Source organism: Lethenteron reissneri, chromosome 21 (genome assembly GCF_015708825.2).
Source record: "Lethenteron reissneri isolate LAM-NWPU_2019-01 chromosome 21, ASM1570882v1, whole genome shotgun sequence".
Lineage (NCBI taxonomy): Eukaryota > Metazoa > Chordata > Hyperoartia > Petromyzontiformes > Petromyzontidae > Lethenteron > Lethenteron reissneri.
In genome coordinates this window covers 10476246-10504104 of record NC_083799.1, presented here as the reverse complement: position 1 = coordinate 10504104, position 27859 = coordinate 10476246, and the positions used below count along the sequence as shown (strand labels likewise).

The 27859-nt window shown below is 46.1% G+C and overlaps 2 protein-coding genes across 6 annotated transcripts; one reads left to right on the top strand and one right to left on the bottom strand.

Annotated features, from left to right (window-relative positions):
- Positions 1 to 26: 26 nt before the first annotated feature.
- Positions 27 to 13999, bottom strand: MDH1B (malate dehydrogenase 1B). Of its 2 annotated transcripts, none has more exons than XM_061555779.1 (10): positions 13969 to 13999; positions 8778 to 8890; positions 8127 to 8261; positions 7127 to 7269; positions 6107 to 6600; positions 5695 to 5833; positions 3678 to 3853; positions 1234 to 1373; positions 967 to 1035; positions 27 to 408 (listed from the first exon to the last, which is right to left on the bottom strand). In XM_061555779.1, the coding sequence occupies exons 1-10, from the start codon at positions 13982 to 13984 to the stop codon at positions 322 to 324; spliced, it is 1512 nt and encodes a 503-aa protein (XP_061411763.1). In that variant the 5' UTR covers positions 13985 to 13999; the 3' UTR covers positions 27 to 321. The 2 variants fall into 2 exon arrangements, with proteins under 2 accessions (XP_061411763.1, XP_061411764.1); XM_061555780.1 differs by lacking the exon at positions 13969 to 13999 and adding an exon at positions 12863 to 12938.
- FASTKD2 (FAST kinase domains 2) lies at positions 13208 to 27744 on the top strand. 4 transcript variants are annotated; one of them, XM_061555776.1, is made up of 11 exons: positions 13208 to 13338; positions 13995 to 15009; positions 15756 to 15899; positions 16014 to 16143; positions 16520 to 16659; positions 17894 to 18102; positions 18355 to 18524; positions 19473 to 19712; positions 21880 to 22045; positions 22397 to 22511; positions 23550 to 27744. In XM_061555776.1, exons 2-11 carry the CDS (start codon positions 14116 to 14118, stop codon positions 23652 to 23654), a joined length of 2313 nt encoding a protein of 770 aa, XP_061411760.1. In that variant the 5' UTR covers positions 13208 to 13338; positions 13995 to 14115; the 3' UTR covers positions 23655 to 27744. The 4 variants fall into 4 exon arrangements, with proteins under 4 accessions (XP_061411760.1, XP_061411757.1, XP_061411759.1 ...); XM_061555773.1 differs by having other exon boundaries at positions 15687 to 15899; XM_061555775.1 differs by having other exon boundaries at positions 13209 to 13338; positions 15687 to 15899; positions 19482 to 19712.
- The last annotated feature ends 115 nt before the right edge of the window (positions 27745 to 27859 follow it).

The following is a 27859-nucleotide window of genomic DNA, read 5'->3' as shown; positions in this document are numbered from 1 at the left end:
AATGCCACTTAAGATCAACATAATTTTAGTCAATAGTTTTATTACCACACACATAAAAAGTTAGAATCAACAAAAATGAAGTGTTCCAACAGAATTATAGCAGCAGCAATGCAACAGTAATAAAGTGACAACAAACATAATTAGCAGGCGAATTCAAGATGCGTAGCTGGCATCATAAGGAAGACGTACGGTCCCTTAACACACGAGAAAACGAAAAATTTCACACAGCTGCATCACCTGCCAGAACATTCAATGCGGGTTTTAAACACTTGCAGAATTCCGGTGTAAAGTGATTACATTTTGGCATGCTGCAGAACAAGGTTATGGGGTCATGACCTCTAACAGGGGTCCACATGTCTCAGATGGGAACCCAAATTGACCTTCATGGGAGTCGGCCTTCTCTGACACCTGAATCACACAAAAACACAACAATAGCAACAACAAAAACAAAGGTCTACTGTCAGAATAATTAGTTTTACTCAGACTTCTTCAAAATCTGTGTTAATGGCTTTAACGCTTAACAATCCACATCCACAAATTTTTTAAAGCCCATGTGAAACTCAATACTTATTAATGAAGTAGATTTTCTAAAGTAAGTTGATGTTAGGAGTGCACCCCAAGAAGCTAGAACATCATCACAATGCTAATTTTATTCACGAACTTGAATTCATTGTTTTGCTTCCTCGTTGGATTTCCCCACTACAACTTGTGTACGTTTCACGAGCCAGCATGATGTAAGCACATATTAATATGCTGCACAGGCGTACAAGGTTTGTGCGTGTATTTGTGCATGCACGCTTGCATACATTCCACCACTGCTTCAGGGCTGATAGTTTGTGCATGACATCAACCGGCCAATGTGGCACTGTCACAGCACCCATCTGTCAGAAGAATGGTTCTGAATTCAACTCCCAGGTTGACTCAGCCCACCACTTATCCGGGATTGAGTACAACAGTGCCACTTACTTGCAGCCTAGACGGATCCTGCGATAGAAGAGATGCTTGGTTGGTATTTGTAAATATAGCTTCAATTTCCTGTAAGGGAAGTTTTTTGATCATGGATTACAACTTGAGAATGACAGCATCAAGAACGTATATTTTGTTTATTGTAGAACATTCTATAGGAACAGTCCACTATGATAAAACATCACCCTGCCCACAGATGTAAACAATCACATGTATTATTTTCCTCTGTGCGAGCTGCTTGGATAGACTCTGGGTATGAACTCTGACCTCCTGCAGCTCAGCAGCAATGGTGTGGATCCGACTCCGCTCCGCGTCCGTCAAGGAGAGGTTACTCACCACTGACCAGTCACCCCCCTCGAACCTCACAGGAAGCGAGAATACCAGACCTTGCAGCAAGCCATATTCTCCTAGGTCGGGTCACACAGCACACAGTACAGCAACCACATAAGTCATGTAATTATAATAACGTGTGATTGTTATAGATGGGTGTTTATTACTATTATAATGAGCCAAGAATGTCTGTTTGGGTGTGCCGCGCGTGACGTCACTCCACATGCCGCACCCCCTCGTCATTAATATTCATGAGCGGGTGGATTTTTATACTCACGCAGAAGGTCGAGCGGAAATAAAAAAAAAAATCGCAAATTCGCTTTAAGTTTGATGTTTCTTTATTGAAAGTGAATCTAATAAATAATTCTATGCAGCAACAAATGTATGCTTGTACATTATGGTAAAATAGACATTTATCAGTGATTTTCCAGATATTGTATCGATTTCCCATTTATTTCAACCCCAGCGATCGAAAGCAGAAGGGAATCAAGTATCAGAGCAATGAAGTGAGGTGTTTTATGACGTAGTTTCGTGCAAGAATCACCGTCATTAATACAGTGCTACAGTGAACTGCAGTGAAGTGTTTTATGACTTCATTTCGTGACAGATTCACTGCCATTAATACAGTGCTACAGTGAAATGCAGTAAAGTGTTTTACAACATACTTTCGTGCAAGATTCACTGCCATTAAATTTACACAAGATACAATTATACTCTGCTCAATGTTTAGTAAATATTACAGCGTCCATCTAAGGATGGGCAAAGAAGCTAGTATATAAATAATGTGCCTCTGTGTGAGTTGCCTGAACAGGCTCTGCTGTATAGTAGTGCTGTTCAACCTGGACTGTGCACGATCCAAGCTGAGACTGCACTCTTTTGGTTAACACATTCCTGCGGAGGGAGCTGGTAGGAACGTTAGGTTGCTCGGTCAATGGCCAGGGCCAACGGCGGCGTGGTGTATTCCGCAAATATGCCCGACTGTGAGGGCGGGCACAAGCCGGCGTGAGTAGGTTAAACGTTGAGTTTTATAAGGGCACCACGGGGTGACCAGCCCCTCCCCACCCCTCCCACCCCCCACCCAGCCCCACCCTCCACCCCCAGCCCCTCCCCACCCTCCCCACCCAGCCCCTCCCCACCTTCCCCTCTCCACCCAGCCCCACCCCTCCCATTTTTGGATGCGCGACGGACGGACGGACACAATAATCCCCTGTGGGCTGGTCTAACCAGGAGGTTCCTACCAGTATAAACTTGATGTCCTGATGGAAGGTGCTGTGGAAAAGTGTTTGTGGTAGAGATTGTGGTGGGTTTTATTCTGCAAGGTTGTAAGAGTGATGCTGATGATGTTGGTCATGTTGTACTGGAGGTGATCTATCACAGCAGGAGTGCAGGTGTCCATCTGCACCTGGATTTGTCAGCGATAGTGTTGCTTAATATATTTTGCACGGTGTGTTTCAGATCAAATGCTCATGCACAACATTATTTGCTGTGTTTATGACAGGGTGATGTAAGGTATCAAAACCAGGGTCATGTCAGTCCATGTGGCTACGCTCAACTCCCTCTAGTTTGAAGCGGTGGTGTTTTGGAGTTGGTCGGAGGGCCCTCAGTACACTCACCAACTTCTCCCTGTCTGTGTAGGGATACTCTCTTTATATTCCTGGACAAACACCTCAAGATAAACATGCACTTCGATAATCATTACCTTTGCATGTTTCCACATTATCTTGTTTTCCACTATGTTTACCTTTGCAAGCCTTTTGAATGTCATCCATTGATCCCCTGGAGTGGTGCACCTCTTTGTGCTTTGAGCTTCTCACGGTTGCATAAATTGAACTGTTTTGATGCACAAGCAGTTGAATCAACACCTCTGCTTCTTGAGTTGTGCTAGGATTCAAATCCGCGATGCTGCTGCTATTGTTCCTGCTCTTACTGAAGTGTGCTATGAGGTTTTGTATATTCACAGTATATAGAGGACCTCAGTTTAATCATCCATAACGTTCGAGCCCAGGATTAACACGGAGCCAGCTTGTGCCTCTACCGTCCTCCTGGATGTACAAGCGCTGCTACCCCTGGGATTATTCATATCTAATATCCCCCCGCCCCCCCGACTGGCACACCACAGACCTTGCGCAATTGTTGGTGCTCGTTTTTGGCTGCCTTTCAGCTTGTTTGTGGTATCCTGCCCCAATCAGGAAGATAGACCGAATGTCCCCCCCTCTTTCTAACGTGTTAGTGTGCTGATGAACTACTGTACATGGAAATGCACTGCCTTGAGGAGCGTATTATTACACAAATTGGACTTGTAATGTGCTGGAAAGGCTTACATATTCCCCCCAGATGGCTAGGACAGGTGGCAAGCCTAGGGTGGACAGAGCCTGACTTACCATTGGAAGGGACGGCGAGCGAGTGAATCTGTTGATCGTCTGAGCCATGGAACCAAAGGCGCAGGGTGGAGGCAATGGCGGCGTTCAGGGCTGTGGTAGCTGGATAGCCCTGGGCCTTTGCCTGGAGGGAGCCGCGTGCTTGCAGGATGGCCGGGAACTCATTCTCCAGCCATTCGCTGCAAGGCAAATGGTGAAATTCAAACACAAGCTTTATGTTTAAACCAGTAGAGTAGCTTCTGTGTGTAGAGGTGGTGGAACTGTCCTGGAGCCCATGGGATGGAGGGAACCACAGCTGGATTACCGAGAATAGAGAAATTGGACAGGAGGATACATTTCAGGACTTGCACCAGGGCACATGCCAACCATACTACTCCACTCCTTTGAACTAAAATTATAAGCATGGCCTTAGCACATGCATTTACAGAAGTACTAACCTTAATTCTAAATCAAAACACTAAACATAGGCTGTGTAAGAAAACTACTCACCCTGCGATTATGGTTGAAATGAGAAATTAACATCCACCTTTTTTTATACCTATGTCAATATTTTAAACCCGGCTATGAGTTTATACGGTCATCTGGTTTCCTTTTGTTGCGTGGTTGCTCTAAAACGCCTGACCACAGTCCCTTACATTTCACAAAATGTCATTCACAGCGCACTAATGCTGGCTGTAATCTGCAGTGATCCAATGAAGCCTACTTGCCTTCTTAGGATTTTTATTTGACGGGTTTTTAGATTTTCATTTTGGATGTAGTGAGCATACACAATTAAAATTTTTTAAAAACGTAACATTCTTTTGGGGAATTATAATTTAGGAAGGCCAGCTCATAACAATATCAAGTTCTGTTTCTCCTTATAGTATTGTTATTTTTCACCTGATTGGTTAGTGAATGCTGAAGCAATAACAATTTCATGCCCATCTCATACAAATGTCTATGTAAATATATGTCTATATAAATAAGATATACTGTATTTGCAGTCATAAACATATATTGTAAGCATCGCCCAATTATGCATGTGCATGATATAAACGTCCCCTCTGCTGGTTAGTTTCTCCAGTACATTTGAAAGTTAGTTCGTTAATAATAGTTTTTTACCCTTTTATCTGTCAACAAAACTGACACCTTTTTTACAAGGAGTCATGTTTGCATAGACCACAATACCTGCAGCCATAATGCAAACAAAAAACATAACTCTGATAATGTATGCATTGTCCTTGAAGTTGATTGGTCCACACCCGAGACAGCTTTCCTTAGAGCCTAGTCTCACATGGTGTTGGACCAGATGACGGCAAAAGGCGCATTATGACTGCAGGTATTGTGGTCTATGCAAACATGACTCCTTGTAAAAAAGGTGTCAGTTTTGTTGCCAGATAAAAGGGTAAAAAACCAATTATCATATTTTTTCTTCTGGCAAATGAGGTTCCAATGGTGTTAGTTTGTTGTTTGCAGAGATGATTGGTACCTACAGAGGACCAATCTGAATCAGCGACATAGAGAAAGTCAGGCCAGGACACAGGCACTCCAAGCGTAGATTGAGACACAGTGAGTAACTGAGCAGCGCGATGGTATTTATGAGGTCTGCTGTGAATTTACTTGAGGAGTCACGTGCAAAAAAAAAAATATATTTAAAAAAATGACAAAAGGTATTAAACAGGATTATCATAAAGAGAGAAACGATATTTTCTTGAGTAAATATATAATTTGTCAAATATACTGGTTAACATCTCGAAAAGCACTTGTACCAAGGGAACCACGGAACCACCTAATATCTGAAAACGTACGTTTCAGGAAAACAAGTTTCAGGTGATTGTTATAGGCAGAGCAAGGAGACTTACGACTTTAGCTTTCTGAAACTAAGTTTTGCGCCACAAAACGTAAAATAGTGGCCTCGTGTTCCCACAGTAACAGAGAAAGAGGACTCACAGGGTGTAGAGAATGGGGAGTGCGAGTGTCGGGTGTGTGCGATGGCAGAGCAGCTTTGTGCAGATCCGCAGCATGGGGTGTGACACAGTACCGGTCGTTCAGAACCTCCAGGAGTGGGTACGTGAGTCCAGGACCCCACGCAGCGCCATCGTAGCCCCGGAGTCGAGCCGCAGAAAGCTGCGTGTACGTGCTCCCTCCAGCGTCACCCCACACCACCACATCCTCCACACCTACTCAACCCAACACCTTACGTGAGACTCGCGTGCACATGCAGCACGAGCAGTGGCATCGCGTGTGCAGTCGGTGCAACTGTACCAGGGACCGTGGGGCCAATCTACGAACAGGGGGGAAATTGTACAATACAAGGCATTGTATTTAATTCCTTGCACTGGTCCCATGCGAACCTCGCTACCCCATTGAGCACCAGCTATCTCACACAGCAACTCTGAACAATGCACGTCTCCGCGTGTGTGTGGTGTTTGTGCTTTTTCACACTCGTTGACCTGCAGAGTTAACTTTGAGCTTCGCTGCCAGCAGGCCCTTGGCCCGCCTTTCCAGGTGAGTGGACAGGGCCACGAAGTTGCGCCTGGGAACATGCGGAGCGGCAGCTGTAGCCAGCAGCTGGGCCCTTAGGTTGGCTGCCTTCGCTGCCACCACGAGCACCCGCACGTCAGGCCCGGCGCGCCGACCCAGCGCGGAGCCGTAAGCGGCACAAAGAAGCGCGCCAGCATCCGACCACTCCTGCCCTGAACCGGGGGCAACGTTGTCGAGGACAATCACCAGCCCAGCGCCGTCGAAAGCTATCTCGGGGTCGGAGTGGATGGTGACATCACGCAGCGTGGCACAGGCCATGTCAAGGGTGTCCTGCCGGACGCACCGCAGGGCCTCCTGCTCGCCAACTTTGCCCAGCAGGCACACGGACAGACCTGTTGACCCCCCGCACAACTCGCCGGTACCCAGCAGCCACAGCAGCCCAGGCACGCACGCGCTGTTTGCCCTGCATGGAAGAGACAAACGTAAGCAGACTGTCCTGTGGAACGAATTGGCAGGTAAGGTGCACAGTTCTTCTGTCACATACGGCAGTGCTAAAAAGGCGGGGCTGCTATGGATGTTTGCTCTTTGCTGATTTTATTGTGAATGATAAATGCTTTAATATATCACTTTTTTCTTCGTCAACATTTGAAACAAATATTTGTGTTACAAATGATATATTCTGTAAGTCTACAAGTTATCGCGCAAATGTTTAAATTAACAAGTTATGCACATCAACTGCGGTAAATGGCATCTGAGCATGAGCTGGAACATGAGTCGACTCAACCTGAAATGAGTACCCAGTTCCTGGTATGAGCTGTCAATATCAGTATTGCAGATATAAAGGCTGCTGAATATAGTGCATGGTTTTAGCCACATCACCTCCTCGTGCGCTGCACCAGCCTTATCAGGTGCCCGCTCACGTGTTGTACTTGCTCTAACAGTTTATTCAAGCTAAATAGAAGATCGTTGCCTTCGTGTGGTGCGGTTACCCAGTGATGCAGACGTGGAAGGGCCTGTTGAGCTCTCTGTGCTGTGCCTGCTCATCTGTAAGCTTCACCTGCGTGTGCAGATTCTCTTGCGCGAGGGTGAGCATCAGCTCTGAAAGCATGGGTGACACCATGCCGTAGTAGCCCTGAAATACAACACGTGCCACGCAGGATTGACATATTACACTCACACTACACGAGAGATACTGGTAACACCTTGGGCTTTTATTGGTCCTATAAATCTGTACGTTCACTTTGCCAATAACTGCTTTGTATGGCTTGTGCTCTGCAGTGTTGTCTAACCTTGAAAATATGTCAATGTTCTGAAGCAGTCTATCATTCTGGCAAACATATGATGCATATGTTTGCATTATCGAACATTCAGATTGTATTCACTATCATAATACATGTTTAAAGATGTCGAAGTCTTCCAGAACTCTCAAAATCCTTTCTTAAGTTTATCACTGGAATTCACGTACACACCATTTTGTTATATCACAGTCACATAGCCAATCAGGTTAATTGACGTAAAGGTAATGCAAAATTGCATTCCTTGAACACATAAGTAATCATACACCTCATAACCGCAACGTTTGTTTTTGTATGTGTATCCATGGATTTGTATTCTTTTATGTTCTGAATAGTAATCTGCAAAATAAAGCTTGTTGTGTAATCGTCTTATAGCACTAAATTAAACTGAATACAATTCTAACAATGGACCATTCTGCCTTTTCACGGAACACTGTTCAAGCTTTTTTTTTCCCCCAAAATATTGTTACACAAAGCGCATAACTTTTGTAAACAGTAAAGTGCTCCTAGTGGCGGCTCCTCACGACCTGTTTATAAGTGGTGCAGCTATCGAGCGCGCAGGCGGTACAACTGCATCGGGGCCCATGGGCCGTAGGGGCCCCAGGCGCCGGGCTACGCAGAGGGGGAAATTAGCCATGCGGTCCCATTTCGTGCCTTGCACCAGGGCCCAATCAAACCACGCTCTGCCACTGACCTGCACATACTCCATGAAGTCGTTGTATCCACCCAGCAGGGCCCCCCGGCCGCCCCGCTCCACCAGTTCTCGCCACACCAGCGGGGATGTAGTGTGGCGCCAGCCATGCTGCCGACATGTGGCGCTCAACCAGGCCTGCCCAACACATGAACGCTTTCTCCATAACGACATAATCTGACATGTCTGGCTTTGCAGATGTGCACCAAGTTTACCACCTACTAAATATGCCTGATTCAGAGTGCAGTCTTGTCGATGTAGGAATAAAAAAAAGAACTCTGAAGGACACTGCAATGTCACAATTATTTATCATTTTGCTGTAGCATTGCTGAGTAATGCAATTGCATGACAGTAAATTGAGCATTGTCCTTTATAAGTAGCAGATTGACCTTACAGGGCTCAAAGGATTGTTCTATGGCTTATAGAAAGGAACTGATTTATTGACAAGACTGGGTCATTCATTTGTGTGTGCGACAGTAATGTACAATGGTCAAAGGCTGACAATGCCGTGGTGGTGTGAAAGAGTTCCCGATTCACAAGTTGGATAGGGCTGTGGGTTTACCATCAATCACTAGAGCACGACTCCACGCATTACCTGGGGACGGGTATCAGTATCATTAAAAAATCCCAGACAACTAAGACCAACGAAAATACCTCCCACTCCTCTGGGAGCACGGGAATCTTGTGGACTCTGAAGCTGGGCAAATTGAGTTGCAAGTAGTCGGTGAGGAGCTCTGCTTTAGCGTAATACGGGCAGTCGGCACGTCCTGATGGAAAGAGAAACGTCACAAGGCACTGGGTGGTCTGTGGTTCATTATATATCATGTGCTGTCATGGTAAATGGTGGCATACACAACAAATGTCATGTTTTTGTGAAGGCGACAATGGATAAACTTAAGTTATTAACAAGAGCAGCAGAACACACCTTACTAGATATGCCACCAAGCAAATGTATAAAAAAAAAAACAATGTCTGCCCAGAGAACGCATTGGTTCATTCCGAACTGAACCTCTTTTTGATGAGATATGCAGTCATTTAAAATATTGTGCAGTGTGTAATTGAATGCTTGAATGCACAAGTGATGCACAGCTTTGGTTCAGTACAGTAATCCTTTTTTTCTGTTCAAATATTTTAATGAAAAATGTCCATGATTTATGTGGCGATGCGCCCTATTCTGCGCTCATCTAGTGTGAAACACCTGCTTACGCTCCTGGCTTCTACGCGATAATTAACAATGTCTCTTCCAATGAGCAGACTCCTTTCTCTCGGATTAACGTGAGCTTCACCCCAATCACTCCACAGTGATCATGGATGTGATGTGTCTAATGCTTCTAGAAATTGACATATGGGCATCCATTCCCAGTGCAACTTACCTACATTCACAAACTGTAAAGGTGGAGGCTCAAAGAAGTATGATTGGATTAAAGATCAGGTTATCATACAGAGCTATCCTTTGTGTGTGATGTCCTACAATATGATGTATGTTGAACTTTTGTCTCAGTGTACATAGCCAACCGTGCTAATTGGAGGTGCGGAGAAAGAACAACAAACTAAACACAAAGAGCAGTTCTAAAGAAATTACTTTTCAATCTCGATTTAAAAGTGCATAGCTGTAGTGGCTTCGTAACCTCGGAAGGAAGAGCATTCCAGACGGCCGCAGAAGCGCATCTGAAAGCACGTGATATATTGACCGTCTTTGGTCGATGGTTCGGTGAGGATGATGACCGGAGTTCGCGTGATGGTTTATACTCCTTGACGAGATATACATATGTAGAGGAGTAAAATAGTGACGTCATGTGTGCCGTCCAGTGCAATTACGTCACGGAACGTGACGTCATGCACGCTGGCCGGCTCGATGACGTCATGTCTCGTGGGGTCCTTAAGGGAGACCCCGTGACGAAAGCGGGGTCACTGTGGGAACGGGTAGCAATGATCGGCAACGGCGGAAGACTCAATTTTGCCGTGTTTCAAATCTGACTTGTGCTCGCGGACACGATCAGAGACGTGTCCGCGAGCACAAGTCAAAATTGAGTCTTCCGCCGTTGCCGATCATTGCTACAACTCGGTGGGCTCTCATGAGATTGTTTTCTCCGAGACTAAGGTGCTCTGCAAACCCTCTGGCTACCATCAAAGGTTTGTACACGAAGCCATTCAGATATACAAACACAGACATAATTTCAACCGTGATGATGGGTACAAACTTAGTAATCATTGGAAAGATGTTATCAACCATGCAAAAAAGACTTAATTACACATTTTTGGACCATCTTATCTGACAGGCACTATTTTACTTAACTTTACCGAGTGTTAACATCCCCAGTGTTTAACAGTACTCTCTTTATTGTTCAGCCAGCACTAGTATAAACATGGGCATTTTCGTTCTTTTCTATCATGTGTATCAACAGGTGCTTGTACACACACATGTCCACGTACACTTGCACCCCACACTCTATTTTGGCCTCCCCTCCCCCTCTCCGTCCAATACGTTGGCGTGTGCAACAATAGTTGCTTGCGCACAACCACGTCCACGTCGCCGACTCTCGTGTACCACGTCGTTCATTCTTTTGGCCCCGCCCCCTCCCGATACGTTCTACATAGCACTTCGTGCCTTCGTTTAGCCCCGCTCCCCTCCCTCCCGATACGTTCCATTCATTGGCTACCACATTCTGATGAGCCCCCCCCCTCTCCTCCCCCCTCAACTTGCATTTAAGGGATTACATCTTGAATCCTTGCCTCACTTGATGCAGCAAATCTGGCTGTGACGGTCCCACCTGATGACGGAGACTTGTGTTGCCTCCGAAACGTCGTGATTTTTATTGTTTTATTTTTATTAATTTCATTTTTTACCTACGTGACTTTACCGAAATAACTAAGAGTACATACATGTGCACTAGGAAGTTTGATGTTTACTTTAGAATATACCTACTATAATCACCCAGGAATGTCATTAACGCTCGTGACGTCACTCCACGTTGACCAGCCCCCCTCATTAATATTCATGAGCAGGTGACGTCCTCCATGGACCCCCCTCCTCATTAATATTCATGAGCAGGTGGCGTCCTCCACATGGACCCCCCCCTCATTAATATTCATGAGCATGTGACGTCCTCCACATGGACCCCCCTCCTCATTAATATTCATGAGCAGGTGGCGTCCTCCACATGGACCCCCCCCTCATTAATATTCATGAGCAGGTGGCGTCCTCCACATGGACCCCCCCTCATTAATATTCATGAGCAGGTGACGTCCTCCACATGGACCCCCCTCCTTATTAATATTCATGAGCAGGTGACGTCCTCCACATGGACCCCCCCTCTCATTAATATTCATGAGCAGGTGACGTCCTCCACATGGACCCCCCTCATTAATATTCATGAGCAGGTGACGTCCTCCACATGGACCCCCCTCCTCATTAATATTCATGAGCAGGTGACGTCCTCCACATGGACCCCCCTCATTAATATTCATGAGCAGGTGGCGTCCTCTACATGGACCCCCTCCTCATTAATATTCATGAGCAGGTGGCGTCCTCTACATGGACCCCCCTCCTCAATAATATTCATGAGCAGGTGACGTCCTCCACATGGACCCCCCTCATTAATATTCATGAGCAGGTGACGTCCTCCACATGGACCCCCCTCCTCATTAATATTCATGAGCAGGTGACGTCCTCCACATGGACCCCCCTCCTTATTAATATTCATGAGCAGGTGACGTCCTCCACATGGACCCCCCTCCTCATTAATATTCATGAGCAGGTGACGTCACTCCACATGGACCCCCCTCCTCATTAATATTCATGAGCAGGTGACGTCCTCCACATGGACCCCCCCTCTTCATTAATATTCATGAGCAGGTGACGTCACTCCACATCGAACAGCCCCCCTCATTAATTATTATCATTAACAGTGTAATGTTTAATATAATTTGTAAGGTAATAGTGAGTATCGTAATTGTATAGTGAACATACGTGCTCTCCAACACTGTACTGGTAACGAATTGGCACCTTCTGTTTACGTGACAACCCTTTACTAATTGGCTGTGTTGGGTGGTGGAGGGTTAAACGACACATTCATATTTACGCGAATTTAACCCAAAAAACCCATCTATTATGGATTATATCGGTCACGAAAGCCTCCTACTTCGTGTTTAAAACTCCTGTCGGCCAATCGGCCCCCACGTGCCCGCAAGGCGATGATGATGATAATTGTTTATTTTACCCTTTTTTCTGGCAACAAAACTGACACCTTTTTTACAAGGAGTCATGTTTGCATAGACCACAATACCTGCAGTCATAATGCAAACAAAAACACAACTCTGATAATGTATGCACTGGCATCAACTTCAAGGACAATGCATACATTATCAGAGTTATGTCATCAACTTCAAGGACAGTGCACACATTATCAGAGTTATGTTTTTTGTTTGCATTATGACTGCAGGTATTGTGGTCTATGCAAACATGACTCCTTGTAAAAAAGGTGTCAGTTTGTTGCCAGATAGAAGGGTAACAAACCAATTATTATGTTTTACTGGCAAATGAAGTTCCAATGGCGATGATGGTGTTGAGAGAGAGAGAGGGGGCCTCGTTTGGTTTCAAAATTGAGTTGCGTCTTCATCGTTCCTCTCTAACCTCAATACAAACAAAACCCGCGCCGCTAAATCGGTAACCCTCTGGCGTCGGTAACCGGTAACCGTCACGTTGGTAACCGGTTAGTGATGTGGTGCCCGGCTCTCACCCGCCAGAACGAACGCCGCCATGTCTCGCGCCCTCAGCCGTCTCTATGGCAACGGCACACAACCGTCTCTAGGGCAACGGCATGCCGACTCCATGGCAACCACTCTGTGTCCCCCCCCCAGCACCCCCCCCCCCCCCACAAAAAAAGACCCGAGCAATTGTTCGACCGATCGCATCGATGAGCCAATCCCCAACACGTGCAAGCAGAAAAAAAAACGCCACTTTTTTAAAAATTTTCTTGCTGTGGATTTCACACCTGATGATGGTTGCTTGTGTTGCAGTCGAAACGTCGTGAGAATTTTTTTTATATTTTATTATTTTTATTATTTTATTATTTCCCTTCTACGTGACTTTACCGAAAGAACCAAGAATATGTGCAGCAGCCTTTGACTCACCCCCGACACTCGATTGCTCGGGTCTGTTCACGTGCCCCTCACAACTCCGCTCGCCTCATTGGCAAAGATGGCAGCCCCCATGGTGAGACGCGTGGTGGGAATTCGCTCCGCTGAAGTCAGGCCTCTCGCTGTTATGGTGCGATGTTGTTAGTGCTACTAACAAACATATCTTGCTGCGATAATGCCCCCTTACCCGTGTAACTGACGGCGCGCGATCGCGGCCTATCAACACGACGTGTTCATACCCTGAAGGCAAATCACTGTACATTGTGTAATGACTTGCGGTACGTTCTTTGCTTTGCTGACAGGAGAGCAAGATGATGTCGACTGAACTCGGTGACGTTATTTTAGATTAATCGGATTGCGTAATTGTATCAAAGCAGGATTTTATACCATGCAAATGCATTTCCGCATACAAAATAAACTCGTGTACAGTATCGTCAAGGGATGGAACTGTGGCGCAGTGGTTAGGGCATTGCTCTACGAACCTGTTCGTCTTCAGTTCGATTCCCGGTCACAGCTAACCGAGCATGTGCTGTGCCCTCTCTTGACCAATCCACACTGATGAGGGTGGTGAAGTATGGTCAAACAGCCCCAATCACCGATACGGCGTGGAAAGGCTTATTTACATTTTTACTATGTGTCTTATTACAGCAGCAGGTGTCACATTCTCTGCCTTGTGGCGTCTTTGACTTTGAGAGCATTAACTCACCACATGTATCGTGCATTGCCCCACAGATATCAACGTTTGGCATCCTGGTGGCGGTTCAGAGGTGATGATATAGCTCCCTTCTCGGTTCAAGCGCAGGGCCTGAACAAACCTCGGTGGCTGTGGCCCAGACAGACAACGCTGATCGTCATGTACGGCCGTGTCGTCAGCCACCTGCACGCTGGCGGTTGTGCCGTCCCGTCATGGGCACGATCCTTGAACTCCTTTCAGACGTCCTCCCGACGAGACGCGTTGTCCCTCGCGCGTTGTGCGCGCGCACGCATCACCCGCTTTAGCATCCATGACGTTGAGCAATGCAAACTGATGTTTTCAACGTGGCTGACACCCGGAACTGCTGGGGGACGAGACACAGGCCATGCTGAGAGCAGATGGCTTGTCCCCGCCGACAAGCGTAAATTCACTTCTTTGAGCAAGTCTGCTGGTTACATGAGCAACACCGAGCAGTATACTTCCATAGATGACCCACAAACGGATGTCATCGCTTATGGTAGAAATGTACGTTCTAATAGAAACCAAGGGAACAGCCGACGAGACCACAGGAGGGCGCCACCGATCGCAACGGAACTTGTCAGAACAGCTACCGAAAGAGGTGACTTATTGGAACCCAAAATTGAGATGGACAAACTTCTGGCCACGTGCCAAACCCCAAGCGATGTCTTGGAGCTCGCATTGGACGGTCTTGCGCCTAAACTGCTGAACTTGGATGTTACTGCTACCACCGGAGAGCCATCGACCATGGGTGCCGTCGACTTTGCGGTGCACGTGCCGGATGTACTGGACACAAGGCCCTGCTCCCTGCTCATCGCCTGCTGGAGGACGCTGAGGGCGCTACCGCCGGATCGTGCCGCGTACGAGCAGCGTCGGATGCTGCAGCACCCGCACTTCCCGGGGCTGTGTCAGCAGGTTCTGCGCACGAGCCGCTACCTGACACCTGGGCTCCTGGGCTACACGCTCGCCGCTGCCACCCGGCTCGGCATCCCGCTGCGGAGCCGCCTCGTCCAGATGCTGATTCGCACCGCGCAGGCAAGTCGAGTGCGGAGCGCTGAAAGATCAACAGCCGTGTCGTGAATGGGTGGTGGTGGTGGTGGCGCGGTGATGCAACGGTTAGCGCTACGAACCTGGCGACCCGAGTTCGATTCATGCTCATGGCCAACACCGGTGTCGATTATCTGAACCGGTCCTGGGCCTCCCCTAGGCCGACTCAGCCTCAAATGAGTACCTGGTGCGGTGTGTAAATATCTCCACTCGGGAAACAAAGGCGGCTGGGCGTGATGCTGGTCACTTACCCCCTCCTGTGCCATGCCGGCCTTCATAGATGCTCACTAAGAGCACGTGTCCCATTAGTCTGTTAAGGCTATACGGGGGATCTTTGGTGGCGTGGTGATTAGCGCATTGCACTCCAAACTTGGCGACCTGTTTTTATAATCTATAATAGTTGCAATGTTTTCACATACAAATGACAATCTCTTACGCAGACACTATCAATCCATGTATTCTGAGTATAAGAATCAATTGGAAATTAATGATAACAACGTGAGTACATCACACAGCTAAGTAGCACAGTTGACCCTTGAGAGATTTGTTAGTCATGGCCATTGTGAGCAATGGGCGTAGGCATGCAACTGTCTGTGAAATGTGCAGCTCTACCGTTTAGCATGGGTTCTCCCTTTGCTGCCCCTTCACTCCCTCCCTGTCAACAGGTGAGCATCAATGAGTTTAACGGACGAGCCCTGGGTGTGGTGGCAAGCTGCCTGCCTTTCCTGCTGCAGGACAGGAACACACAGGCGCTGCGAGCTGCTCTGACGATGCGAGCGCAGCTGGCACTGCCAGAGGTGGACAGAGTGCCCGTGCTACTGATGCTAATGTATCACTTGGGACCCACCGTGCCAACCGCCCTCAAGGACAAGCTCGTGGTAAGGGATGTCTGCCAGCACCTCGCCCCTGTGCTGGTTCATTGTGGACGCTGGTTCGTTACCACCGGCACAGCACATGCACGCGCTTGAACGTATGTTTGTGCGTGGGTACAGACGCAGGCGTGGGCGCTCTTCGTCCTGGATCAGTTCACAACAGCCAACGTTCTCAGGTTGTTCTTCAGCCTGGCCCGGATGCAACACAACGCCCCCGAGCTACTGTCCGCAGCCAGCCCGATCATCGCTGGTAGGAACGCACGCACACGTAGGAAGCCACGCTTAACTCCCCATGTAATGCTCCTCCTGCCCCCTCCTCCGTTGGTCACAATTAGAGCCGAGACGATTAATCAATTCTTCAAATTATATTGCCATCGATTCCAATGTGTGGTCAGTCCCTTTTAAATATGGCAGCCGCCCTGATATCCTGCCGCTTGAAGGTGGGAAACCCACTACAAGCCATGCCCAGCACGACGTGGTTGATGATGCCACCTAAGTTTGTGTTATCCAATTAGGTGATTAACAAAACCGATCATCAGTGGCATATCTATTACCTGAATCATTGGAAAGTCCAGATCCAGTCACCTTATCAGTGTTATGTTGCCCTGCCCTCTGCTGCTTCCCAGGGAATCTGCAGGAGCTGAAGTTATCGGAGCTGCTGCAGCTGTTGAAAGCGTGTAACCAGCTGGGCTACTACAACACGCAGCTCTTCTCCTCCATCGCTGAACACGCCGTCACCAGACTGCAACTCTACGGCTTGAACGAGGCACGTGTGCATGTGTCTTTTTTTTGTTTAGTGTATTCTGTTTAACCAGGTGAGAACTCGAGAGGCCAAAATAGTCTATAAACTATTTGTTAGAAACTATTTATTTTCCCAAATAAGGCCCACTGAGCTATATAGCTCTTTTTCAGAAGCAACCTGGCCACAAATGATAGCTCAACAAAGTGGCTTATCATGTGGAAATCTATAGCAGCCAAACACTCTATATGCATATTCCTAAATGTGGAGGGAAAATCGGAGGACCTGGAGAAAATCCACGTGACCACGGGGAGAACATGCAAAGTCCAGACATACAGGCGTCAGGGTCTGGATCAAACCCACAACCTTCTGCATACCAGGCGAGGGAGTTAACATCTTTGCACCACAGCAAGTCCCATTTGCTGAAGTGACCTGGAGCATTAGTCTTCCAATACTGGGACGATGATTGCTATATTTTATCCCAACTGAGTAATTTGTGTGAAATTTTGGAATTTTGCTAATTTGGACCCTAATGCTGGCACACAATGCAAATTACATCAGGGGATCTTTAACATCCACCATGGAGCAGATGGCGCGTAGTATTACCGCGGTTATTACACACTGCAGTAATAACCGGGGCCGCTGGATTCAAACCGGCCACTTCTGCGACAAGTGGCGAACGCGCTACCGCTCGGCCGTGTCACCACCATATCATGGGACGTGCTGGCCGCCACTGGGGTGTGCTGTTTGTTCTTGCTTCCGTGTGTACGTGTGATCGGCTATGGAGCATGCTTACAAGCCTATCGTCTATATTTTTCCCTGCTTAGCTTTGACATTTCAAATGTAAATTATTATATTAATTTGTCATATATGAACACAGCTTCTAGCTAAAATAATTCAGTTATGGAGAATATGATATGGTTGGCACTACTTAGCCTCTGAGCCCATCTATTTATGATCTGTTTTTCATGTGGCAAAAGGTCAAGCAGGTAACACTTAAAAAACCCACCTTCATGAAATGATAACTAAAAATAGGATGGATGCACTGTTTCAGTCAAGTGCATTTGATTAAAGAGGTTGCCATCTGGATTCTTGGTGGTATGACCGGCAGAATTAATACATAGTAGGCAGCCAACATAGGAGGTGGTGTCCACCCCTGCCACCGTCCTCCCTATGTGTGTGTATGACTGCCTGCACACCTCTCTCTCCCAGTGTGTTTGTGTGTGTGACTTCATGCACACCTGTCTGTCTCGCACTCCAGGCATGTACCCTACTGCTGCTGCTGAGCAGGTTGAGGTTCCGACACCCGGGCCTGCTGGATGCAGTCGCTCTCCTCCTGCTGCAGGAGCAGCAGCAGCAGGAGCAACAGCAGGAGCAACCAATGCCGTGTCACCTCGATAAGAAGAACCTCATGGTCCTCCTGCACATCTACTCCTTGCTCAACCACCAGCCGCACGGGGCTGCCGAAACGTGAGTCATACATGGGCTGTGATGACACTGGTACACGACGACCTGCAATTGCAAGTAATGACTTTGCAAGGCGTTGGTTGGTCGGCCACTGTGATGGCAATATAAATGACACGACGTCTCATGTCAGTGGCTCGTCCCCATACCGCACGACGGTACACATACGACTCACAAGGCGCTGGTCTCCGTGTGCCGGCATGTACTTTGTACTCGCCCTCTACGTCCCTGTGCCCCCCCGGGCCTCCCCGCTCGCAGGTTCCTGGAGGTGTTGAGCTCGGCGTTGGAGCATCATCTCCCGGAGTTGTCTGCGCACGAGCTGTTTGTGGGTGTGCGGGCGCTGTGCATCCTGGGCCGTCGCCCGCCCAGCGCCGTCGCTAGCGCCCTGCTTGCAGACCACTCCTGCACGGAGCTGCTGAGCGTTTCAGGTCAGCAGCCGGATCCCCGGAGTCCTGAAGTCCTTTATTTAATCACATAATAACGGACTCGGCACCTTCAGTCCTTTTAGTTGACCACGCAAACCCACATCGACTATCACCAACTCACCGAAAGTGAAGGCATGTGTAAGTATGATAGCTATTTTTTTTTATTACAATTGTGTTTGTGAGGAATGTACAGCATTGGGAAGCGGTAACCAGTTGCATCAAACCCCTTAAGTGAACATCTGACTTAATTTGTACTGATTTTAGTTAGGAAGCTAATGCATTTTCTTGCTCGTATTATATAACCAACTCCTGCGACTTTGCTACATTATGTAGCAGCCATTGTGAGGGAAAACATTCTAAAATGTTCAAGAAAAAATAGTTTAAAAAAAAGTTACAATTCTCAAGAAAATAAAATCTCCCCTTCTTGAGTGATTCTGAAACATTTATTATATGTGACCAACCCCCACGATGCCACTTTCTAAGATTACAAACCACGTTGTGTACGTACATTGATCTTCTTTCGCACCGTACGTAGCCAACTGTGCTAGTGGGAAGTGCGGGGGAAGGACAGCAAACTAAATACAAAAAACTGAGTTCGAAAGAAATGAGATTTAAATCTTAAGATTTAAAAGTGCATAGCCTCCAGTGGCTTCCTCATATTGGAAGGAAGAGCGTTGCAGACAACTGCAGAAGCGCATCTGAAAGCGCACGATTGCAGCGAGTGGCTCAACGTGCATATGAATGACTGCGATCGGTCATCATGGAAAGCTGCATGTGGAGAAAGGCAGGTTGGGTCATGAGCCCAGGAGTTTTGAGAAACACTGCCGTATATCAACTGAACTTGGGAGACAAAAGACACCCGGTTCACGTTGCGTTGAGACTGGTGCTAGCAAACAGAACTTGCCCCAAAATTCTGTTAAGGCTATAAGGGTGGAATCTTTGTCTTGAGAGTGGCTGCAGACTCTCTGAAGCGCCTGCAGAATGAGTTGGAGCTTCAGGCCATCAGACTGAGCTTGCATCTGCAGAAGAAACTCCCTGGTGTCCCTGCTGTGGAAGCTGCCTCCTCCTCCCCAGACCCGAACCCGTCATCCCTGACCCGCTGCCCCGAGTTGCCCTCTGTGCTGACGGAGGCCCTCCGAGGGAGCGGTCAGGTCAGGGTCGGGGTCACCGTGGGTGGGCTCTACAGTATAGGTGAGCTGTCCACAAGCCAAGCAAGTAGTCGTACCAAATTTAGAACGTGGTCTTTATTATCATCATCATCGTTCACATCAGTGACACTGTCATTTCAACTGTCATTACTATCATCGTCGTCACGATCATTATCAGCATCGTCGTATCTGTGACCGTTGACGCCACCATGATCATCATCATCTTCGTCGTCACCGCCATTGTCATATTGGACAAGGTGACTTTCACCGTCACTTGTTACCTTGCTACATCCTGACCCCAAGGGATTAATGCCGACTCGGCGCAATTCAAATTGTAAATGCCAAGATTGGGAGCACTGTTGCTGTTGTGGCAGGTTTATCACAGTGCAGCGGCACAGGATGCCCATCTCACATCTCTAATGTTCAATGACATGTTTGACCAAAGAATGGCTTTGTCGGTTTGGGAAATGGTCTTCTCCACCAAGGAAGGAAAGTGCACATGTTATCAACGTTCAGTTATATACTAACTAGCTTGTTTGCCCGTCCTAGGACGGAAGCTGTAATATTTACGAAAAAATTGACCAGAGTATAATTGTATCTTGTGTAAATTCAATGGCAGGCAGTCTTGCACAAAAGTATGTCATGAAACACTTCACTGCATTTCACTGTAGCACTGTATTAATGGCAGTGATTCTGGCACAAAACTACGTCATAAAACACTTCACTTCATGTCACTGTAGCACTGTATATAACTGACCTTCAATTTGTTCAAATTCACTACTCTAATATTTTATTCTCTCCTGCTTTCGGTCGCTGGGATTTAAATAAATTGGAAATCGATACAATATCTGGAAAATCGCCGAGAAATATCTATTTTACCATAATTTACAAGCATAAATTAGCTTACCTTTTGTCTCAAGTGCTGAAGAATAAAGAAACGTCAAATTTAAAGCGAATTTGCGAAAATAATTATTTACGCTCCACCTTCTGCGTATTAATGTGGAGTGACGTCATGCACGGGACACACACACATTCTTGGCTTATTATATTAGTGTTGGGGCGTGATAGTTCAGACTGGAAAAAGACGGGGTTTTGTGCTGCAGCCTATTCGCCTGTTGTGAGGAATATTACATAAAAATTGTGCACTTTGATGATGACTTGCATGTATACAGGTGGGCATCTAGCCAGTAAATCCTTGCAATCACATCAGTAGCTGACTGTTCATGTGGTTAATGATTATTCCTGAAAGGCTTCGTAAAATATCTTGAAACAATGTCAATATCTCACTGGTGATGAGTCATCGGGGCTTTTCTGTTAACATCTCAAAGTTAAATGAAAACCGAATCAACCTTTTTGAAAGATAATTGTGCGTGTGCTATGCTCAAGGGGGATGTCGGACTGTACCTCTGAGAAGAGCATGTGAATCTGGCATTGGGCTGCTACATTGAGATTACACAATCCTATGTTGCTAATGGTTGTGGGACTGCATCAAGAAAGAGTGTGGCTGTTAGAGTGAAGATTTAATGGAGAATTTTTTGAGTGTTTTTACACCACTAATTATGTCGTTCATACAGGAAAGCTGAGCGTGAACCTCATTTGCGGCACATGGGACCACTGGGATTACAATCAACAGCTTGAAAATTGTAATAAAAATTTGCCCGTTAATATTAGTGTCGTATCAGCATCCAGCGTTTGTTTCATAATTCTCCACCGGTTTGTGCAAAAAAACTCGTAGTGTAACCGCCCACTCTTCCCCCCACCCACCCCCAAGGACTTGCATCTTCCGGATTTAAGTGTCAAAAAGTGACGTGTAAAAAACGAGCATCGCTAAATCCATTCATGGGGAGTCATGGTATTATTTTTTTCGTGCAAAGATAAATGACTGCTAAGTCCAGTCATCTTCACAGCAGCAACTTTTGGCTAACCATCGAACAAAGACGGTCACTGCATCGCGCGCTTTCAGATACACTTCTACAGCCATCTTTAATTCTCTTCTGATATTAGGAAAGTCACTGGAGCTATGCACTTTTGAATCTAGATTAAAAACTCATTTCTTTACAACTTATTTTTCGTATAGTTTGTTGTCCTTCCCTCGCATCTCTGATTAGCATGGTTGGCTCTGTACGGTGCGAAGAAATTCCAACAGACATACACACATACACACCTAACATCTTGATGAAAGTTTCACTGCGAAGCCTGTCTTTGTGCAGATGCCGAGGTGACCCTACAGGGGACAGAAGTCCTTCAGTTCCTCCAGGGAAATGAGTGCCTTGCTCTGCCGGATCAAGACAACCCACACAATCAGGGAGATTGCCTCCACGTTCCTGGAGATGGTGCTTGTATCCTCAGAGAGGACCCACTCCCAAAGCCTCTGCGGTGAGTCCATTGGACTCTTATGCCCTGAACCACCGGTGATATCGGCTACACCTGTGCTCAATTACAGTTACTTCATTCGTAATTAATTGAATCACAGTGTAATTTTTCTTAAGATTTTAACTTTGTATGTATGAACTTCTTTCACACCATACATAGCCAACCATGTTAATTGCAGGTGCGGGGGAAGAACAACTAAACACAAAAAGCAGTCCTAAAAAAATTAGTTTTCAACCGAGATTTAAGAGTGCTGCTGCAATTGTAATTGGCCTCGGATGCGATGTGGGCACTGCTCGTGGCGGTCGTGCTATACGACCTGCACCATCGCCCTTTTACCCGTGTGCCCTGCCGCAGGGTTGCCATGCTGTGGTGCCACCCCGCTGAGTTCTGCCTCGGGTCCCAGCACCCGTGTGGAAAGTTGGCGCTGAAGGTGCGGAACCTGCACGCTCTGGGCTACCGCGTGACGCTGGTAAGTCAGCATTGTCAGCGGCGGCGGCGCTGTCGACATGGCCACCAAGCGTGTGACAATACGTTTGGTTCATCAATTATAATCGGTGTATTACGTTCAAATCACACGTGTCGAATTTGTGTGTGCCAGGAATGGACGGATTTGAGATTTGTACATTACGATTTGAATCACGTGACCTCTGCAGCCACACGCGAGGTGCTACATTCACCACAATGTAACAAAAATATTTTATTCGCGACCCTCAAATTGTGAGTCAAATTGCGAAGAGGGATGCATTTGTGTAAACCTAATCATCACCATGATACATGCTTAACGTGGTAATGGCTTTTATATTCTAAACATAATGCCAATTATCCAGGAAAGTCTTATTGGCTCTGAATTAGGATTTTTCCCCAGTTCCTATTCACGAGTATTTGATATCTGGGAGGATACTGGAGTATCTGGAGAAAACTTATGCTTGTGATGAGGTAACACTCAGCACTGCACAGATACATTCAATGCTATACTGGTATTTCCTGGCCAACTTATAGCCAAAGCTTGATATTCCCGACCAACCAAGCCCAACCGCAAGCAGTGTTGAGTCTGGATAATGCCTGGTTAGGTGACCACCGTGCACACTTCAAACTGGCGAACAACACGCAGGTGTGCTGTACTTGTAACGAATTGGCATATTCTGTTTGAATTGCAAGCCTTACTAGTTGGCTGTCGGTTGGTGGTGGGTTTCGCGACACATTTATATTTACGCGATCTAACCCCAAAAAAAACCTGTATTATGGATATTGGTCGCAAAAGCCTACATGGTTAAACACACTTCAAACTGGTTGAAGTGTAACTTTAAACGCTTCCGTATCTTTTGTTCCCCAATTACATCAACCCGCACTGATGAGGGTGCTGAAGCATGGTAAAATAATCCTCATGGCCAACAAAGGTGCGTGGAGAGAGGGTGGGGGGGCTTTCATCCAGCAGTGGATCGACAATAGGGATGTACATGTATTTGACAGATGCGAGGGACTTGTTTGCCGTGTGATTGCATCACAGGTGTCGAGCAGCCAATGGAAGAGGCTGCAACCCGAAAGCAGGGTGCCTTTCCTGCGGCAGAAACTGCAGCTTGCAAGTGGCATGGCAGCGGAGTGTGGCAGCTAGAAGTCCTGTGGTGGATGTTTGCCGTGCGTAAGGAACTGGTGCACCATCGGTGTCTCCCTTTGTCAATATCATCCCAACATACGGCAGTCCTCGTGTTGCAAACTGATATTTGTTCCTTCGAAATGTATTAAAAAAAGTATACCCGAGTATAAGGTATTTCTCGTGGTGAAATGTGTTGTTTTTGGAATTATTGGTTTGGTAACAATTGCTTATGGTGATGGCACTTGTTTTGAAAATCCTGTGGCCTCAAGTCCAATAAAAATGTACGTATATCCTACCAGGCATTGATTCGAGTGCTGTGAAATTGCCGAGTGCAAACCCCAGAGTATCTGTGGTCCCAGGCATTTTGCAATCATGCACACGCGTCAGTGATCACAAGGGATTGTCATCATATCAGCAAATCAGCTGCCAGGAAAGCATTCACGATGCCACATGGCTGCTGTTGTTACATCAACTCCGTGTGCAACATGGTCACAGTGATTCTCAGTGCCCTTGGCTGTGACAAGTTGTACATTATGAATGTTCTTTTTAAGTATTGTATGATGTTGCGTGCATTTATTTCTGCAAGTGAATGCGTGTTCCTAATTGTTAATTTGCGCGGGAATGTCTTAAGCCTGGTCTCATCCGCCATCTCTCGGAAAGTTACGCATTCCCCTTGTGTAAATCCCGTAGGGAACCAGAAATGGAACAAATCTTCGCCTATGCAATTAATAGAATTGCACAAGCCGTTCATAACTCAGGCCTCCAGGCGTTTATTTATATGTGCACCACATGGTTTTCACACCATGGGTTCGTGCGACAAGCAACAAAATGATTGAAACAAATCCACAAAAAATAAATAACTTTAATTACAACTGTACACGTAGAAATGGCAAGAAAATATATTTACAGACATTCAACAAGACACTCCAAAAAGCTCAAATTTTTCAGGGAACATTTCAATTAATCAGCTTGGGCTGCACGCTTTGGCAGCAGCAAGTGAACCTTATGGCGGTACCCCAGAGTACCATAATACCCTGGCTCTCGCATAATGTCCGTGATGCAGTCATTTTTAGTCGGTTGACGGTCGACGATGCGGCAATCGACTCATCTCGACGAGCTGCTGTGCACGATGGTGCATACGAGCGTTCAGGGTTTCAGCGCAATCGTCCTTGCTGTGTTTTGACATCACGGAGTAGCACTGATGTCGGATTGATTGGTACCACAGTCGCGGAGGTAAGTAACACCCCTAGAAAAAAGTGTCCCAGAAACAACATTTAATTGCCTTGGCCATTTAGTATTATTTGATATCCCAAGGTACCGCCATAAGGATCGAGTGTTGAATGAAGGCGAGGGGAAACCACACCGATGTCAATGTGGTCAACAGGCGACCAATTATCCCTTACTATAGATCATGTTTTGTCTACGCATGTTTTCCCCCCACCTCGTGACACTGTCGATCTAAAGCCTCTGCTACATGAAACAGGGCATCCGCTATTTTACAGCGTTGATGGCTCTCATTGCACTCAATTGGAATGGACGTAGCAATTATTGTCCCCAACCTACAACTTCGCAGGTACCTCCTGAAAGAGACTCGGTGAGGCTTTTCTGGATAAATAATTGTCACTCAAACGGAGACTATGCTGAACTAAGGGACTACAGGAATTCTTTGAGTTATAAAATTACAGGGACCCCTCTACTTACGAACAATTTAGGTTCCAGAGGTCTGTTCGTAAGTGGATTCGCAAGTAAAATTTTACTCCTGTCGATTTAAAACGTGTACAGCATGTACAATAAACACGGAGAATGGCTTTAAAAGTTGTATAATCTCCTGTAGATGCTGCCACCACCACCATCGATTTCAGCGGCGATTTAACTTAAGACTCTTGGCCCTGAACAGGCAACTTGACACATGGACAGGTTTGTTCGTATCTCTGAAAGTTCGTAAGTAGAATGTTCGTAAATAGAGTCCCTGTACATTTAAAGATTGAGGCTGCACAAGGCACCAACATGTGGTAGAGCTGAACTAATTACATTTTAAAAGGCAACCAATTCTGATGTCATTTAATTTGCACATTGGATAAGCATAAAATGTGCCTCTTTCCCATGTGTTCATCGATGGATATATAACCATTGGTTTCTACACATTGTCAGCCACATTGCTTTATGGGAATGATTAAATTCATTTCAGCATCATTGGGTCAACATGAGCAAACTCAACTGGTTTTGACATAACGGGCTTCATCATTAGTTATGCTGGAACCAATGCTGGTGAAATTCCAGAAGTTTAAAGTGGGGGATGGCATGCAGAACGCACGAACCCACCTCGACACTGGGATCGAGGCGACGTCACTACCGCGCACTTGAGCGGCAGACAGCAGAGGTATCCAGATAGGAAATTTGTTATACAGTATACTGTATTCGCCACAAAACTACCAATGATTATTTGGGTCGCAATAGTACAAGCAATGAAATAATACAAACTTTAATATAAAAAAACAATTTAAACTTGTACATACTTTTTATTTGGTCTTTTTTTTCATCGACCGATGTGATTGTTGCAGCAAGCTGAGCTTCCTGTGGGCAGCCTCTAGCCCTCAACGAGATTTGTTTCACTGCTCTGCCAATTGAGGCTGCTAGCAGTGCTGGTACCAGACCAGACATTTCACTTGCCAAGTACCACGTGGGGTGGCATAAATGTAGTGGTTCCAATTTCCGAATGTGGCTAATGGTAAATGTTCTGAAAACCATTTGAAACGGAGTAGGTTATCAAGTAATTCACTCACTGGCCACGTAAATCGGTGGTTATTAGTGTCTGCTCTGGCCTCGGGGCTGAGAATGGTTCTGATTAGTGGCTCTTTGTTTAACCCTCATCCCATTCCAGAATTGCTGTGGGTGCACAGGTATAAATGCACCTATGCTAGTTAAAGGAAGGCACAAATTAAAAACCATTTGCTAACATGGATCGGCTTGATACTTAGAAAGAAAAATACATTTAGATTTAGTCAGGAGCGCTCTAGTGACATCACTAGAGGACGGTATGGGATGGTGACAACTGATTGGTATCAAAATAACGTTCCCTGACCATTACTGTAAAGTTATGAAAATATATTGACAATCTCAGTATTTTACACACTTTCTTAATCCTAATCTCACATCCTGTCTCCAATTAAAGATGCTTCAAATGTGTGTAAGACAGCCTGGGATACAACCCTTGCTGTATGTACCTTACAAAATAAAGATTTTATTCGGTTGTGGGCTCAAAACTGGAGGAACTGCAGCAAGCCTGACAAGTGTAACGACCAAACCCGAATGTAAACTGCACATCAACACTGGTTTCATGAATGTTGGTTGTGGTAGCCAACAGAGGTAGTGAGATTTTGTAGTTAATATATTACCAGAGATTCACAGGACGACACAATCTCGTGAGTTTAGGCGCTTAATAATCACGAACACCAAAATGCAAATAATCCCAAGTCATATATATATCAACTCCAGGCACTGCTGACGTGACATGTATGGGTTAAGTGCTTTTCATTACGATAAATGACGGACATTCACATTTTGACGAATGTTGCGATTTATCCAAGCCGCCTAAAGTTTTGAGAATGTCATTAATATTGAAATATGGCTATTTTTTTGCGACAGTAATGTTATTGCCGAGTGAGCGGCAGGTCTGGGTGAATAAACGAGCACAACTCGAGTGCCTCCAGCGCGGACGTTGATATAATTCGGCACAACTCTCACACAACGAGGCATTTGTGGACGCTACACGTTGAGATGAACCCCCCCACTCCTGCGGAGATGCTCTTTATTATTTCGTCACATTGCAGCAATGGGGTAAAGCCTTGGCAGAAAGCCACTGCCTTCTGGCATTGACCCATGAGCTGTTAAAACTAAAAAGGATGTCCAATGACGATGATAAGACACTGGTGATCTGCGATGGTATGCATGCTAACTCAAACATAACATGTAAGTTAAACGTGTTTTAATTCACTGCTAAAAACCTACATGGTGATATGAATGGGCAAAGTCTGCCATCAGGAGGTACTTGTGAGAATAAAATGCCAATGAGTTGTCACCTCATTAAAATAAATTCCTCCCGAAAGTCCCATTGTGTACTTTTAGATAACAAATGAAGTATGTGTCTGTTACATGTTTACCAAATACATTGATGCATGTTGCCAAAAGCAGCTGTGCTTGGCAGCCGCTAAACTACACCACAC

Excerpts from the sequence above, each read along its gene's own strand:
- MDH1B (XM_061555780.1), bottom strand. The coding sequence starts at position 12,884 with ATGGCGGCGTTCGTTCTGGCGG. Across the intron at positions 8,262-8,777 it reads TGCTCCCAGAGGAGTGGGAG|GCCTGGTTGAGCGCCACATG; the intron begins GTATTTTCGTTG and ends TGTGTTGGGCAG. Across the intron at positions 7,270-8,126 it reads ACTTCATGGAGTATGTGCAG|GGCTACTACGGCATGGTGTC; the intron begins GTCAGTGGCAGA and ends GTTGTATTTCAG.
- FASTKD2 (XM_061555773.1), top strand. The coding sequence starts at position 14,116 with ATGTACGGCCGTGTCGTCAGCCACCTGCACGCTGGCGGTTGTGCCGTC. Across the intron at positions 15,900-16,013 it reads CCCTCAAGGACAAGCTCGTG|ACGCAGGCGTGGGCGCTCTT; the intron begins GTAAGGGATGTC and ends GCGTGGGTACAG. Across the intron at positions 16,144-16,519 it reads AGCCAGCCCGATCATCGCTG|GGAATCTGCAGGAGCTGAAG; the intron begins GTAGGAACGCAC and ends GCTGCTTCCCAG.